General features: G+C 49.3%; 7 protein-coding genes across 9 annotated transcripts in view; 6 read left to right on the top strand and 1 right to left on the bottom strand.

The window, feature by feature from the left end:
• The window catches only part of FOXG_15472 (uncharacterized protein), a gene marked incomplete at both ends in the record, with an annotated part of 4,019 nt that extends 1,420 nt beyond the window's left edge, over nucleotides 1–2,599 (top strand). The window contains 2 exons of the mRNA XM_018395587.1: nucleotides 225–1,873; nucleotides 1,927–2,599. Of these exons, the coding sequence (XP_018255484.1) occupies nucleotides 225–1,873; nucleotides 1,927–2,599 (2,322 nt within the window). The remainder of the gene's footprint in view (nucleotides 1–224; nucleotides 1,874–1,926) is intronic.
• A 370-nt stretch (nucleotides 2,600–2,969) lies between these two features.
• On the top strand, nucleotides 2,970–4,651 carry FOXG_15473 (uncharacterized protein). Its single transcript, XM_018395588.1, has 3 exons — nucleotides 2,970–3,199; nucleotides 3,262–3,576; nucleotides 3,629–4,651. The coding sequence occupies exons 1-3, from the start codon at nucleotides 3,105–3,107 to the stop codon at nucleotides 4,410–4,412; spliced, it is 1,194 nt and encodes a 397-aa protein (XP_018255485.1). The 5' UTR covers nucleotides 2,970–3,104; the 3' UTR covers nucleotides 4,413–4,651.
• Nucleotides 4,652–4,695: 44 nt separating this feature from the next.
• FOXG_15474 (glycerophosphoryl diester phosphodiesterase) lies at nucleotides 4,696–6,514 on the top strand. Its single transcript, XM_018395589.1, has one exon. It carries the CDS (start codon nucleotides 5,182–5,184, stop codon nucleotides 6,442–6,444), a length of 1,263 nt encoding a protein of 420 aa, XP_018255486.1. The 5' UTR covers nucleotides 4,696–5,181; the 3' UTR covers nucleotides 6,445–6,514.
• Nucleotides 6,515–6,778: 264 nt separating this feature from the next.
• On the bottom strand, nucleotides 6,779–11,126 carry FOXG_21926 (uncharacterized protein). 3 transcript variants are annotated; one of them, XM_018402305.1, is made up of 2 exons: nucleotides 10,700–11,126; nucleotides 6,779–10,617 (listed from the first exon to the last, which is right to left on the bottom strand). In XM_018402305.1, exon 2 carries the CDS (start codon nucleotides 7,662–7,664, stop codon nucleotides 7,347–7,349), a length of 318 nt encoding a protein of 105 aa, XP_018255489.1. In that variant the 5' UTR covers nucleotides 7,665–10,617; nucleotides 10,700–11,126; the 3' UTR covers nucleotides 6,779–7,346. The 3 variants fall into 3 exon arrangements, with proteins under 3 accessions (XP_018255489.1, XP_018255488.1, XP_018255487.1); XM_018402304.1 differs by having other exon boundaries at nucleotides 6,779–10,625; XM_018402303.1 differs by having other exon boundaries at nucleotides 6,779–10,086; nucleotides 10,145–11,126.
• On the top strand, nucleotides 7,789–8,597 carry FOXG_15475 (uncharacterized protein). Its single transcript, XM_018395590.1, has one exon. The coding sequence runs from the start codon at nucleotides 7,816–7,818 to the stop codon at nucleotides 8,140–8,142; it is 327 nt and encodes a 108-aa protein (XP_018255490.1). The 5' UTR covers nucleotides 7,789–7,815; the 3' UTR covers nucleotides 8,143–8,597.
• Nucleotides 9,093–10,615, top strand: FOXG_21927 (uncharacterized protein; the record flags this gene model as incomplete). Its single annotated transcript, XM_018402306.1, has 7 exons — nucleotides 9,093–9,297; nucleotides 9,351–9,404; nucleotides 9,461–9,534; nucleotides 9,584–9,960; nucleotides 10,011–10,022; nucleotides 10,093–10,107; nucleotides 10,153–10,615. 7 exons carry the CDS (start codon nucleotides 9,093–9,095, stop codon nucleotides 10,613–10,615), a joined length of 1,200 nt encoding a protein of 399 aa, XP_018255491.1.
• A 119-nt stretch (nucleotides 11,127–11,245) lies between the features above and the next one.
• On the top strand, nucleotides 11,246–13,325 carry FOXG_15479 (uncharacterized protein). Its single transcript, XM_018395591.1, has 2 exons — nucleotides 11,246–11,896; nucleotides 11,959–13,325. The coding sequence occupies exons 1-2, from the start codon at nucleotides 11,818–11,820 to the stop codon at nucleotides 12,348–12,350; spliced, it is 471 nt and encodes a 156-aa protein (XP_018255492.1). The 5' UTR covers nucleotides 11,246–11,817; the 3' UTR covers nucleotides 12,351–13,325.
• The last annotated feature ends 1,555 nt before the right edge of the window (nucleotides 13,326–14,880 follow it).

Raw genomic sequence — 14,880 nt, forward strand, 5'->3', positions numbered from 1 at the left:
TCGGCTTCATAACGCGCCTTGCGCCTCTTCTTTTTCTTTTGCCTCACGTTCATTGGCTTTGGCAGCGTATTCGTCGAGATCATAGGTCTTTCGAAAATCAGTATCGCCTGATGGCGCGCCACCATCTTAATCCAGATCGAGAATGTTGCCCATGTTCCCGGATTCCACTGGAACCTCATCAACACGCACTCTCTCGAACAACAAGGCCTCTATTTTAATACTAGGACCTGTTGGATGGAGTATTCGGATGGATCAAATGCCTTCAAGAAGGACAAAGGGGCGACAACCAAAAGTCGCGAAAGGTCAACGACCCGTATTCACGGAAAAATGAAGGCATGGCTATTCGCGATATCTTCCCGGGAGCACGCAGCGTTGCCTTTGTACCTCTATGGGATTCTCACAGAGATCGCTGGTTTTCCGGGTGTTTTGTCTATACAATGACACCAACCCGCATCTTTACGGTCCAGGGGGAACTGAGCTACCTTACCGCTTTCAGCGCAGTCATCATGGCAGACGTTGCCATGATGGAGAGTTCCATAGTATCCTTGGCGACGACATCTTTACTCAGCTCCCTATCCCATGAACTCCGGTCTCCACTTCACGGCATTGTTCTGTGTGCCGAGCTCTTGCGTGATACCGCATTAGATGTATTCCAGGGCGATGTATTGCGCTCCCTTGAGGTCTGTGGCCGTACACTTCTGGATACGATCAATCACTTGCTTGATTGGACACGCATCAACAACTTTGTCAAGGCACCCAGTGGACAGTCGCCGAACTCAGGTATTGCCTTCGTGAGAGGCGCACAGTCTAACCAGAGAAGTGGACCAACGGATGGGATGATGCATATCACTTCGAATCTGGATCTGGACATGCTGGTGGAAGAAGTCGTGGAGTGTATTCATGCGGGCCACACCTACCAACAACAATCACTCTCGCTTGTTCACGATGACAGGCCGAATGAAGAGCTCAATCGCGATCCTTTTACCCGCCTTGATGGTATGGACGTTGCGGATAGTATCAAGGCTGGAGAAAAGATCAGCAACGGAGCTGGTCCTGACGCAGTCTTTGTGATGTTGGACATTGACCCAGCGGTAGACTGGGCGTTCCATGTTGAGTCAGGGGCGCTGAGGCGCATAATCATGAATCTTTGTGGCAATGCTCTCAAGTACACTACACGGGGTTATGTTAAAGTGTCTGCCTACCAGGACCCTCCTGGGCAAAGCCGGTTAAGGGATCGAGTCGTTCATATCGATATCACCGACACAGGAGCTGGCATCGGGCAAGACTATCTCAACCACCGTCTGTTCTCTCCGTTCGCTCAAGAGAATATTCATTCTTCGGGCGCTGGCCTTGGCCTGAGTCTTGTGAGGAAATTCGTCAGGGCCCTCGGAGGCTCTATACATGTTCAAAGCAAGGTGGGCACGGGAACCCGCATCGCGGTAAAACTACCACTAGAAGCTGTCAGTGTTGATTCGACGGAAACAATTTCCGACCGCGAGGAGTTTCAGTCCCAGGCCATTGAGTTGTCAGGTCTCCGCGTTTGTATCAACGGCTTCACACCTTTCGGCGGAGGTGGCTCAGAAAGTCAACGTTGGAATTCTAGGGAGTTTGACGAACGTGCTTTGCTGCAAAAGGTCTGCCACGATTGGTTGCGTATGCATGTCGTCGACTCCCTCCACAACGCCGAGTATCTTCCTGACCTGATACTCTGTGACGAATCTCACCTTGAAACGATAGCAAACCAACCTCGAGACGAGCTATCGTCCCCAGTTGTCGTGGTGTGTCGCAGTGCTGCGGTCGCTCGATCGCTTGACAGGTCACATAGGTCACAGCGCAAGCTCAATTGGGGATTGTTCAGTTTCATATCGCGCCCGTGAGTCATCTGTTTGTTACTACTTGTTCCTTACCGCTGACGTTCTTATCTAGTGTGGGACCGAGGAAACTTGCCAAAGCTTTTGTTCTCTGCTTCAGGCGCTGGACGAAATTACAAGCAACAGCTGCAGATCGCGCCAGCATCTCGACCAGACTCGACGAACCACCGACTGTATCGGCGGCAGAAACCGATCTTGTCCAACATGGGTCCGATGACAAGGACCGCGGCTATTTTGATATTGCTCCAACGCTGTCTCCTAAGAAGAGAAGGGCGCATTGGAATGACGATGGCACACAGACTCCGTTGCCATCAGTGCCCGCTTTGCAACTACCTACAATACCCCAGGATCAACGGTTCCTTCTGGTAGAAGACAATGCTATCAATATGAGGATCCTACAAACGTACATGAAGAAGATGGGTGTGGAGTACGACTCGGCCTCGGATGGGCTCCGAGCTCTGGAGTGTTACAAAGCTCAAGAAGGGTGTTACAAGTGTATTTTGATGGATATTTCCATGCCAGTAATGGATGGGTTTGAGGCTACACGACAAATTCGAGGGTTTGAGAAGGCCTCAGATTTGCCACGAAGGCATATTGTCGCTATATCTGGCCTCGCCTCTAAGGATGCACAGGAGGATGCTTTTGCGAACGGACTGGATCTGTTTCTCTCCAAACCAGTGCAGCTCAAGGAGCTCAGTCGGATTCTCAAGAGTCGAGGGCTGATTTAGGCAGGACTGGGATATTGAAGGATACGAACACGAAGCGAACACGATACCACGACTTTTTTTTTAGGGATTACTTTTGTAGATTTCTTTTGAAGGCTCTGGCGTTGATGCGGTTTTATCCGCTGTATAATATAATACCCAGGCATGAATTTGTGAGGGAGGGTCTTGTTGTGGCATATGTTACTAGACAGCATAGAACGCAGGCGCAAACGGGTTCTTATCTGGGAGGAAGCTGCATTGGGAAATAAGAAATACGAGTTACTTTGAGCCAGAATGAATAGGCATTGAAAGATTTTGTTTATTGTTTTGTGTTTGTTGGTGAATCAGGTTGAAAGTCCTAATTGAGACTCCGCCCGTCTGAAGCATTGGTCAAGAAACATCCACTTCACCTACATCTACATCTGCGGGTCAATTGAGAAAGTGCCACCTCAATCAGTGCCCTCTCCAGTCCAGCATAAAGTAGGCAATCGCCAAACAATTACCTTCCTTTCAAACGGGCATCGTCGGAATGATTTTCCAATGGCATCTGCTATTCCTGGCGCTGGTGACCGCGACTGCCATATCTCAAGCCGAGCCATTCCGTTGCGTTATGTATCTCACAGGGTAAATGCACCTCCCTCGTCGCCAAGCAATAACTTCGGAATATTCACTGACTGAAATTTTAGACAACATGATATTGTCCCATCAAAAAGCGCACTTCAAGATGTCTCGCATGTCATTCTGGCATTCATGCGCTCCGAGACCTTCAATGTTGACAACAAACCTCACGACTATCCGCTGTTCACCTCTGTTTCTGGTGTCCGCAAAAGGTTCCCTGGCGACACCAAAGTAATGGTAGCTATCGGAGGATGGGGCGATACTCAAGGTTTCGAGGAAGCGGCCAAGAATGAAACCACGCGGAAGCGGTGGGCACGCCAGGTTGCGGCTATGGTCACTGCGACGGGCGTTGATGGCATCGACATTGACTGGGAGTATCCCGGGTAAGGAATATTGCAATCTTGGTCATTACTAGGTACATACTGACTGCAACAGAGGCAACCGTGATGATTACAAGCAAATTCCCAACTCTGAGCGCGAATGGGAAATCAATGCATTTGTATCGCTCCTCCAGGAGCTGCGTGCCGCTATTGGTCTCGACAGACTTCTTTCAGCGGCTGTTCCGGGTAAAGAGGTCGATTTGATGGCCTTTACGCCCACCACCGTTCCAAAGATCATGAAAGAAGTCGACTTCCTCAACATCATGACATACGACCTGATGAACCGCCGAGATGTCGTGACTAAGCATCACAGCGGTGTCTCAGATTCTCAAGACTCAATCCAGCGTTATATCGACCGGGGCGCATCACCGAGTCAGCTCAATCTTGGGTTCGGATACTATGTCAAATGGTTCATGACCGAAGAATGCTCACAGGGAGAGATTCTTGGGTGCCCTACTCAATTGCTTGAGGATCCTGAGACCGGAGCTGATCTAGGCAAGACAGGCGGCTTTAGCTGGCATGACGAGATCCCTCAGGACGTATCTATATCGTTTAAACATGCGAGAACCGCTGGGAAGTATGATGAAGACGGAAGCTATTTTTATTGGGACGAGAAGGAGTGGCGATGGTGGACCTTTGACACTAAAAAGAGCATTCAGACAAAGTTTAGCCATGTCGTGCCGGAGCTCGGAGTTGGGGGAGTTTTTGCTTGGGGCATTGGAGAAGATGCACACTCATTTGAGCATTTCAAAGTCACGGCCGAGGAAGTTCGCAAGATCCGGAAGGGGCATGCAGTTGAACACAACTACATGAAAGATGGGGACAAGGACGAGTTGTAATGTGGCATACATAGAAAAGCGCGAGCAAAAGTTTGGGTAGCAGTGAGATGCTATGACAGCATGGCTTACCCATGCATGCACATGCATGAATCGCCGACTTTCGATTGAACGGTTCGCCAACTTTATTCATGCGCCTTCCAAAGATGCTCGATATCTCGACCGGGTTATGCGTGGTGGCTACGGCAAGGGTTCAATTAAGCTAGGTTTCGGCAAATCACAAGGTCCATACTAAACACGCCTCTAGCTGAACGGTTCAGTGTAACGCTGCTAAGCTTATCCTTAGCCTCCCCCTCCAACGACGCCCACGTCTCCTCCACACGTGCTTGTCAAAGATGCCCATCTCGTACGGACTTTGCCTACTGCTAGCTCCGGGGACCTTGTGCTCTTTGCAGAAGCTGGCCTGCAAGTGCTGTGATCTGCGATGTGATTGCTCAATTCGTCTCTTCTAGGCCGATAATCAACACCGAAGGTTCAACAAAAACCACATCCTGTAGGGGTGTTCTTTGTGAATGGGCTTGTTCCTGGGAATCCTGCGACGTCATCTCGGTGCATTGCCCAGAAAGGTCTATCGGGATGGGTATCAGTGTGCAGTTCTCTCGTCCATAAAGCCTGGTGAGCGCCCAGGTAGCGTCGAAAAGTTTTGGTGTTTGGTCAAGCCTCAGTCTCGATTAAGGCCTCAATTGCTGGTTCTCGCCAAGCCTTGTCGGTGTCTCTTGTTCCATTGAACCTGCTTGCTCCTCTGTCAATCAATTGACTTGTCCTGTTCGCCATGCGTTTCTCTACTCCTCTCGTGGCCGGCCTTGCGGTCGTCAGCCCTGCCGTGGCTGCTCCCAGCCCCAGCTATGGCGATAAGGAGTTGTTCAAGACTGTCAAGCCAATCAAGCAAATTGAGCTCGGCCCTCGACCCTACTACCTCGTCAACGACATGGACGAGGGTTCGCTGAAGAAGAAGCTTCAATCGTGCTCGGAGAAGCCTCAGAAGCCTTCTCAGTGGTCAATCGCCCACCGTGGCGGTGGTACTCTTCAGTTCCCTGAGCACTCTCTCGAGTCGAACCTGGCTGGTGCTCGAATGGGTGCTGGTATCCTCGAGTGCGATGTTGCTTTCACCAAGGATCGCCAGCTCGTGTGCCGACACTCTCAGTGCGATCTCCACTACACGACCAACATCGTTACGATCCCCGAGCTTAACAAGAAGTGCACCCAACCGTTCAAGCCCGCCAAGGATGGCAAGCCTGCTTCTGCCAAGTGCTGCACCAGCGACATTACCCTCAAGGAGTTCAAGACTCTCTGCGCCAAGATGGAGGGCTTCAATGCCACTGCCACCAACGCTGCCGACTTCCTCCACGGTACTCCTCCTTGGCGAACCGATCTGTACGCTACTTGCGGTACAGTTCTGAGCAACAAGGAGCACATTCAGCTCACCAAGCGCCTTGGTCTGAAGCATACTCCTGAGCTCAAGACACCCGAGGTCAAGATGCCCTTCGACGGTGACTATACCCAGAAGAAGTATGCTCAGCAGCTCATCGACGAGCACAAGCAGGCTGGTGTCAAGCCTAGCGATGTGTATCTCCAGAGCTTCCTGTACGACGACATTCTGTACTGGCTCAAGGCCGAGCCTGAGTACGCTCGTCAAGCCATGTATCTCGACGAGACGGGCGACACACCCGAGACCTTCGAGAAGGCCGTTGCCAACCTCACTCGCTACAAGGAGGATGGGGTTCGGTACATCGCCCCACCCCTGCCTTATCTCGTCACACCCGGCAAGAACGGAAAGATCGTTCCCAGCGCGTACGCCAAGAAGGCGAATGAGCTTGGTCTCAAGATCATCACCTGGACTCTGGAGCGATCTGGTCCTCTGAAGAACGGCGCGGACGGCAACTATTATTACACTACTATTGCTAAGCTCATCAACAATGATGGTGATGTGTTTAACTTGTTGGATGTCTTCCGGGAGATTGGTGTTGCTGGTGTCTTCTCGGATTGGAGCTCGACCGTTACTTACTATGCCAATTGCTTTGGTCTTAAGCTCTAAGGCTGAGATTAGATAAGTAGAATTTAGACTTTGAAGAAAAGTGATTGAGCTGAGTTCTGTTGTTTTTGTGAGGACTGTGTGGCGTGCGTTTCATCTGAGACGATAATGTTTAACCGTTATGGTTATGTAAAGGTTATAACCACCAAGACGGCCAACGAGTACAGAATTTATCTCGTTAAAATCCAATATCTTCAATGTCTTTGACCTGATATTTTCTTATATCAGTATTTACAAAAAGATTGGACGGTGGATGTTTCTTGATTGGGCGATGTCTCGATATGGCAATTCTCCACGGCCCTAAATCTTCAGGGTAAGTCTCCCCTGCCAATGACATGTCGCACTATTCGAATGCAAGTGATAAAGAGAAATCGAACGCACTTTGGGGCATACAAGCCGTTTTTATTGGTTATCAATATTGTTAAGATTGCAAGTGACCAATTCCTCGGAATATCGCCCCCATGAAGCTATGCCTGTCTTGCACCAAGGGCTGTCTCTGGCTAACCCGTCATCCTCACCAATGAACTACCTGGCAGGCTCCCCCGGATTTTCGTCCTTTACCCCAGATTTTGAATGATGCTATAAATCTACAGTTGCATTGAAATGTGACTTGTCACACGTGAATCCCTCTCCATCTCTTGTCTTGGCGGCATTGTATCTCTATCACGACACACGTTGGTCTCAGTGGTGAGAGTCTGTCTGTCGTCTGGGATGCATCTCTCAGTGATACACACCAGGGAAGATGGGCTGGTATATAGCCCCAAGGCAGTTCTAGTCATTGTACGTCAGTTCAACCATGAGCTTGGGTAACGCTGACCGTTCCAGGCCACCTCTACTCTTGCTCTATACAATGCATGCGAGCTTCTCGCCTTGATCTTCACCACCTTCAAACGCCATCATGGCCTTTACTTCTGGAGTCTTCTAGTGACCACCTTGGGCGTGTTTCCGTATGCGTTGGGATGGCTCCTTGGATACCTTGATATCGTGAGCACCGACGCGAGTAAGGCCATCGCGTCGCTCGGTTGGATCGTACTCGTTAGTGGCCAATCCGTGGTACTGTATTCACGACTGCACTTGGTACTGAACAACTTGAGAATACAGCGCGCTGTGCTATGGATGATTGTGATCAACGGCGCGATATGGCACACGACGCAGACAGCACTGCTATTCACTATTGGACCGAGTGTTGATGGCAACAATCCCTCGCGCATATTCGTCGCCATCGAGAAAACTCAAATGACTTTCTTCTGTGCACAAGAGTTTGTCATCTCAGGACTCTACCTCTGGGGCACGATCGATATCCTACAGACGTCCCTGGGCAACAAGCAAAAGACAATGTGGTATCTTCTAATCATCAACCTCCTCATCGTAGCCATGGACATAGCTCTCCTCATCATCATGTACAAGGACCACTATACGATCGAACAAGGCGTCAAACTCGTCATATACTCCATCAAACTCAAGCTCGAGTTCGCTGTCCTTGGAAAACTAGTCGACGTTGCTCAGAGCCGCGGAGGATCAAGTGTTTCGGAAACACATCCAGCTCGCTTCATCGAGATGCACGCTCGGGAACATGGAAGAAGTGACAACCTCCCAGAAATAGTGCACCTTGAGAACACGACTACACGGAGGATGGCCGATGATGAGGAGAGCATGCGCCATCTTTATGACGATGCGATCAAGCAGATATACAAAGGCTGAGGCATGACTAGCCAATCGCATCTTGATTTGGGTCTCTTGCAGGGCGAGCGAGATTTGTCAGGAGAGAGGATGTTTGCATAAGCATCGGAATAATTTAGCTGAGACGATGCTAAGTAGTGATTGTAAGAAGCTAGGCTCGGTATGTCCCCGCAGGATGTTCAGCCTTGAAGTGATCCATGCGTGGATTGTTAGCGAGTTCAGCTGTGAAGATGATGTATGGTTCTAGAAGTGGTAAGATGCTGTGGGACAGTTGATCATATAGTGAATAGGGACTACGAGGCATGATCACTGATGTGCAAGATTTGGTCACACGAACTGCACGGTCAAAGATATCAGATCTCATATCACAATGATCTCAAATATTCTCCGGCCGGGCGATGCGATGCAATCCTTGCCGCTGATCTTCCACAGTGGACCATCACCGACTCTTCAAATGCTTCTAGCTCTGCAACACATCCCAGATCACAAGATGGTCTGTCCTCATCAAATACCGCCGTACTCCTTCAGTGGCCCGAAAAGGCGGTCTCGCCGGATGAAACCTGTTGTTTCGAAGGACTTGGTCGGGGCGTTTGTTGGATTGTGCTGGTTTGAGTATCATGTTATAGAAGGAAGAACGTCGCATGTTGGAATCTTCACATGTTGTTTCTCTTCATTCTTGGTCTTGGTATCGTTCTTCTTTTGTTTTGGATTTATTAATCTTCTGCGTCTGGTGCGCGCTTATTCATGATTGTATTGATAACCTATTATCGATTCGATATCGAGGTATACAATAGGCTTGTAATATTCTCCCCTACCCCTTATTATTATCCCGAAACCAGGTCTATTCTCGACACTCATTAATCGCCAAGACGAACCGTATCTATCCACTCTCTTGAACATCTTCAACAACCAACGAGTTCATCGGCCACAATAACAAGCGTGTTGGTAACTCGCAGGCCATCGAGGCCGCCATGTCCGCATTCCCCATAGTAGACGGCGTGACAGTCGCTATCCCACCACCCGAGGGTTATGTGGTCAACTTTGATCATCCTCTACAACGACATGCCATAGAGTCATACGTGATCTCAGGCATAGGCACAGCACTCGCTTTTCTTTTCTTTTTCCAGTATTTATATGTCAAACTCTGGGTTTTACGTAAACCCGATGGGGAGACGGGTAAGACCCTTGCGCCGATCTGGATTAAGTTGTCATCCGCTAAGAATAAGAAGCCTGCCTTGTAATTGCGTGGATCTTCTCCATAGCGGTTCAGGTCGTCTCTCTCAGTAAGTTTCCCACTGAATAAGCCCTGGTAGATGGAACATTTGTTGACTGGTCTCAGGTTCATTCATCCTCGGGGTAACAGGAGTACATGCTTGGGAACTCCCTCTCGAAAAGTTCAACGAAGGGAATCAGGTAAGATCCCTAGCAAACCTTGGCGGACATCTTGCTAATAATGCCCAAGCTCACCTTCATATCCCCCATCCTATACGCAGTATGCACTGCCTGCTCCAAAATGGCGCTGGCGCTATTCTACCGAAGGCTTTCACCGCAGAGATGGTGGAAATGGAGCGTGTACAGCGTTTTCTTCCTCGTTGCTGGCTATAACCTGGCCATCCTGCTGGTGATTCTCTTCGGCTGTACACCGTTCAAGAAAAGTTGGGATCTCACGATACTCGAAGGATCATGCGTAGATCGAGGAGCTGTGTATATCTGTACAGCGGCCCTGGGCATTCTTTCAGATCTCATCCTTCTTGTCATGCCCTTGCCGATGATTTTGCAGCTACAGATGCCACGACGGCAAAAGGCTGGCCTTGTGGTATTGTTTGTCATTGGTTCTGCGTAGGTGATTCTCAATTGAGGAAGCTGGCACTTGCTAACTGATGAGACAGAACACTTGTAACGTCTGTGGTTCGACTAGTACTACTGGTTCCCAATAGTTGATGCAAATGACTACACCTGGGTTCTCTCCAGTGCGGTGGTTTGGATGTGAGTACGATTCTATCATGGTATAGCAGTGACTAACAAGCCCAGCTTTGTTGAAGCCAACCTCTTGATTATATGCGCGTCGCTGACGACGCTTCGACGATTCTTCATCCACGTCGCACCCAAGTTCATCGGCGAGCGCGGGTCATCAGTTCAATACTCTGCAGCCAGTAAAGGAACACGGCAACATCCATTCCACACAATAGGGAGCATTAGAAACAAAACCCGGAAGGATAGACTTGATGTTCAGATTGAGGATCCCGGATTCGACCTAAAGACAATCGTCCAGGCGCAGCCCGTGACGACCGAAGTCACGGCATATGAGACAGACGAACAGCCAGAACAGATGATACGGCACTTGCGGAGACAAGAGTCGGTGAATAAGTTTGGCGAGGCCGCCGTAAGGGCTCAGACTCAGATGTGGGATCCCCGCAACAGCAGCGATGATGAGGAGCGGGCGATTGTTCAGACGACAACGGTGACAGTTGTATACGGGCCAAGAACTGAGTGAGACTGAGGCGCTTATTATTTATTAGCTTGTTCCAGATATACAATTCTTTGTCTAGTTCGTGGCCTGGTGACGGTTAATGCATACGTCAAGATGTGAGATGGTGTCGGCCAATCGTATCCTGAGAAGCCCAAAAGGTGCATATTCTGTCAGGCGATTTGAAACAGATCTCTGCCAAGACTGAAACACGTCTGCTCTCAATTGCCGGGCCAAGTTAGAGTTGGACTGACTATGTCGGCGGCTGCAGTTGTTGAATCAATGGAACATCAACTTGACATCCTGGTAGAGAGAAAAGAGATGTCTTGGTCTACGGGTTTCAGCTGCCGAGCCAAGGCAGTGCATCCATCAGCCAAGCATTGGATGAATCAAAGCGCCTATGGCTATTGGCGACTATAGCTCCGGAGGGTTCCGATAGATGAAAAAAAGTCGTGTGCGTCACAAACTCTTGTCGTCGCTGTCAGAACATGATGAGATGATGCTCTTTAACATTTCGCCCAGAACCAGCTAAGGAATGTGAATGTGAAGTAGGTCTCGTATTCGGGACATCACCCCAATTTACACTGAATTAAGCACTGCTGAGCCATCAACTGAGCCATGTTCAGCCACTAGATGACATCACGCACCCTGTAAGTACTAAGAAACCCTGCATTAAAACGTCAGATGTTTGGGTCTTAGCACCACGTCATTCGTGAGACGCCCTCGACAATGGAAGCAGGAAAAGCACATGAGCCACTCAAACGTCGTCGTCAGTGCAGATCTCGAGACATCCACTTCACCTCTGTTTGCCCTTGATTGGTCTGGGGGCTGCCTCTTGTGAGGGAAAGCTTCGCGCTTGGCTGTAGGTGACTGCCGAATACGCTATGGTTCACTGACGTAGACGTTCTTAGCTGTAGCTGCTAACGGCTGGGCTGGCCTCGATCTTGGCTTGGGTGTCTTTCCTTGAATGGACCCATCCATGCCAGACCATGACTGACACTGTCCGTCATTGACCATTCTTGCTAGACTGAACCCGAAGCTGCCGCCGTGGATTTAAATGCTATATCCCCCTGCTGGACCCCTCCTCTTGGTGACGATCACATCTCTCTTCTTCACCTCACATCACATCACTCTGCGCAGCAGCAAACCATCTATCTCGTCTTCAATCCGATAGATCTTTAATCTTCACCTAACAAATTTCACCATACGACATCAGCATCGTATTCATCATGGCTATGGGAATAATCACCATCATTCACGCCGTTTTGGCAGTCTTTCTCATCATCGAGTTGGGCCTCACCGCGTACCGTAAGTGCCGAACCTCTACTCACCTCGTTTCCCTCCAATGAGCTCTTCTAACAATTGCACAGTCGTCGATGCCACTTCTTCGTGGTGGAGTGATTCTCCTGCTTCGGTATCATTCCTGCTCTTCTGTGTCGTCTGGTCCATCCTCATGCTCCTCTACCTCGCCCTGACACCTCTCTTTGCTCCTCGTATGTACCACAACATGGTCGCTCTCGGTATTCTCGCCCTCACCACGCTCTTCTGGTTCGCCGGCGCTACCGCTCTCGCTGCTCACATCGGTGTGCCTCACTGCCACGGGATCACAACCTGTCAATGCGCTCAAGCCGCCGTTGCTTTTGGTTACTTCATCTGGGCCATCTTTACTGGATTGACCATCATGGAGGCTCTTGCTTTCATGCGATCGCGCGGTCACTCTGCTCACGCTGATACCAAGCCCGGTCAACACTATGGTGCCTAAATAATTGAGGATGTAATGGTTTGATGGATAACGTATATTGGAAATGAAGCGGCGGTGGCTTTCGGTGGTTGGATTTGTCTTGCTTTCAACTTTGTTTTTATGCGACACGGCCACAAGATACCCTTCAGGAACTGACAGGCTCGTCAGAATCGCCCGGTTATATGATTACTTTTTGTATTATTCACGGTGTATTAGTGCGATATGGTTGAGAAAAGAAAACTATCATTGACTATTCTATTTCTTGCTCTCACTGTCAACTCTTCATACCAGTGAATGAACGTCTCGGTCAGCACAACGAACGATGTTGGCTGCAATTAGAGATAAACTTGATCTGCATGTGCATCTATCTGACGCTTATTTCCATCCCATGCCGGGAGTCAGCGGCTATAGCTGCCGAGCTGTATCTCCTCCACTTTACGTCATTTTTACTTGGCTGCACGAAGCCACTAGAAGACGGTTGGTGTCCATGTCAATGGAAAGTTCACGGCGTGATCTCATAGCTTGACTTTGGACAGTTCATTACGTCCTCGAAGAGAATTACAATAAGAGTCTTGCTTATATGTAGTGGGTATTGCGGCGTTGCATCATTATCACCAATATTGACGACTTCCGTATTGAACAAGGGTCGCCATCGAGGTTTAGGGTAAACGTGGATGGTCAATTCTCTTCGCATTATAGCTTGGTACTGAGACTGTCTCTGGTCAAATAGTTATTTGGTCGAGCGGATAACTGTTCCTGTGAACCCGGGGGTGATTGTTATAAGGTCAAGGTTGATTATACAGCTCGACTGGGCTCTGGCTCTCATATCAGTGACGATTGATCTTGGCAAACTGATACATTCAACGCCATGTTCATTTTGGAAGCCGGAATATCCTTACCTCGGCTTTGCTTCCTTTTCTGCATAATTCATCGTTCGTGCACAAGGATTATACCATTCAATATCTCTCGACATTTACATCCGGTTTAGTGCACTCTTATCCGTCTCCCATCCCATCTGATAAGGACCTTGTCAACGCGGGGGGAATGTGGGTTATAGTGACCCGAGAACCGAGACCCTGGACGATTTGTCTGATCCATTACAAACCACACGCAATAACAACCTCGACCTCGACCCGTTATCAAAGATATCTTCGCCTCCGCACGTGAAAAAAAAAGCAATAAGATTTGATCGCCTGCTCATCATGGGGCCCGAGCGACTGCTCCCGCATGAGCGATGTCACTATCTTCAGGACGCGTTATTCCCCTTGTAGCAATCCCTTGATGAGTGAGCTGACAGCGTGGGTTTACCGTTTATCCCTAAACTGCTTTTCGTCGTGGTGCTGCTATTCTTATCAGCCATATCATGGAGTTGATAGGCCGTGCTGGGATTATCGGCATGGATGCTTATCAGTTGCCTTCCGCCAAGAGGCTTTTTGGGATATGATGATTTGCAGGAGAACGACACGTTTTCTAGACTCGGAGATGCTTTTTAATGATAGATCACGAATCACTCGTTTCATGGCGTTTTGCTGCCCTGCCTGGTCTTTGTTGTCAGAGACAAGAGACAACACGACCGTGGCTCAAGCCGCTCCGGACTTGACGCGGATTCAGCATATCTCAGAAAGAGCCTCAACACATGGCATCTTTCACAAGCTCCCCAAAAGAACAGACCTCTCTCTCTTGTATGCCGACCATTCCGGCTTCGGCTCATTCGACACCTTGGACCGGGGAGAACTACCATCGACTGCCTTTGCGCTAGGTACGCCTGCGCATATCAGCGGTAGCTAAAACTAAAACTCCAAGAGTTGCGGGCGTAGCTCATACTCAACTGCCCAGTTGACAGCGTAGTATCGCACGTCTGCGGCCGTCCCCTTGTAAGAGCTCTGAGGGATCTAGACCTCTCCGCGACGGCTTTGATGCTGTTTTTGAACTTTACAGGTCAGTTATCTTTCCGACCGAAAAGTCCTTGCTTGGCTAATAATCCTTGAGCAGAACTGTCGTTGCTTTTCTTTTCAATGTTCTGGTTCCCTCCTTTACGTCTTCCTATGAGACTTGGACACAACCCTTTCGCGAGCACACACACCACACTCATGGCCAATTACTTCATAATCGAGAGAAGATTAGTTACTAGACGCCATTTTTGTCTACTATAGACTCATCTTAGACTTTTCCTTTTGTGTTTCCCCAAAAACGTCTCAACAGCCAACCCGCCACTTACATCCTCATCGACTTCACATCACACAAAATGTCGGCACGAAGCGCATACGCGCGCAAGAAAACAACACAAGCGAAAAATAAGGACCCAGTCATACATGGACGCGCTCAATCTGTAGCCACTTCATCAAGTGGTGAAGAGCTTTTTACTGACCATTCGATACCGCCCAATATCCCAACCCCCATTGCGGCTCGATTTCCGCAAATACAGCAAAATGCTTCGATGCCAATGGGAAACAGGGGAGATTGGACCCCAAGAGGAAGACCAATGATGGCGCCAGATTGGAATCGGGATGCGTATACGAGTAATCAATATGCGAGAATGGGTCATAACAAT

Source organism: Fusarium oxysporum, chromosome 5, assembly GCF_000149955.1.
Source record: "Fusarium oxysporum f. sp. lycopersici 4287 chromosome 5, whole genome shotgun sequence".
In the NCBI taxonomy this organism is placed as follows: Eukaryota; Fungi; Ascomycota; class Sordariomycetes; order Hypocreales; family Nectriaceae; genus Fusarium; species Fusarium oxysporum.

What these genes read in the sequence shown, in the direction of transcription:
- FOXG_15475 (XM_018395590.1), top strand. Translation starts at nt 7,816, where the DNA reads ATGGACATAGCTCTCCTCATCATCATGTACAAGGACCACTATACGATC.
- FOXG_15479 (XM_018395591.1), top strand. Translation starts at nt 11,818, where the DNA reads ATGGCTATGGGAATAATCACCATCATTCACGCCGTTTTGGCAGTCTTT. An exon ending in GTTGGGCCTCACCGCGTACC is followed by an intron (nt 11,897 to 11,958) that starts GTAAGTGCCGAA and finishes ACAATTGCACAG; the next exon opens with TCGTCGATGCCACTTCTTCG.
- FOXG_21926 (XM_018402305.1), bottom strand. Translation starts at nt 7,664, where the DNA reads ATGGCGACGAATATGCGCGAGGGATTGTTGCCATCAACACTCGGTCCA.
- FOXG_15474 (XM_018395589.1), top strand. Translation starts at nt 5,182, where the DNA reads ATGCGTTTCTCTACTCCTCTCGTGGCCGGCCTTGCGGTCGTCAGCCCT.
- FOXG_15473 (XM_018395588.1), top strand. Translation starts at nt 3,105, where the DNA reads ATGATTTTCCAATGGCATCTGCTATTCCTGGCGCTGGTGACCGCGACT. An exon ending in TGCGTTATGTATCTCACAGG is followed by an intron (nt 3,200 to 3,261) that starts GTAAATGCACCT and finishes CTGAAATTTTAG; the next exon opens with ACAACATGATATTGTCCCAT. An exon ending in ATTGACTGGGAGTATCCCGG is followed by an intron (nt 3,577 to 3,628) that starts GTAAGGAATATT and finishes TGACTGCAACAG; the next exon opens with AGGCAACCGTGATGATTACA.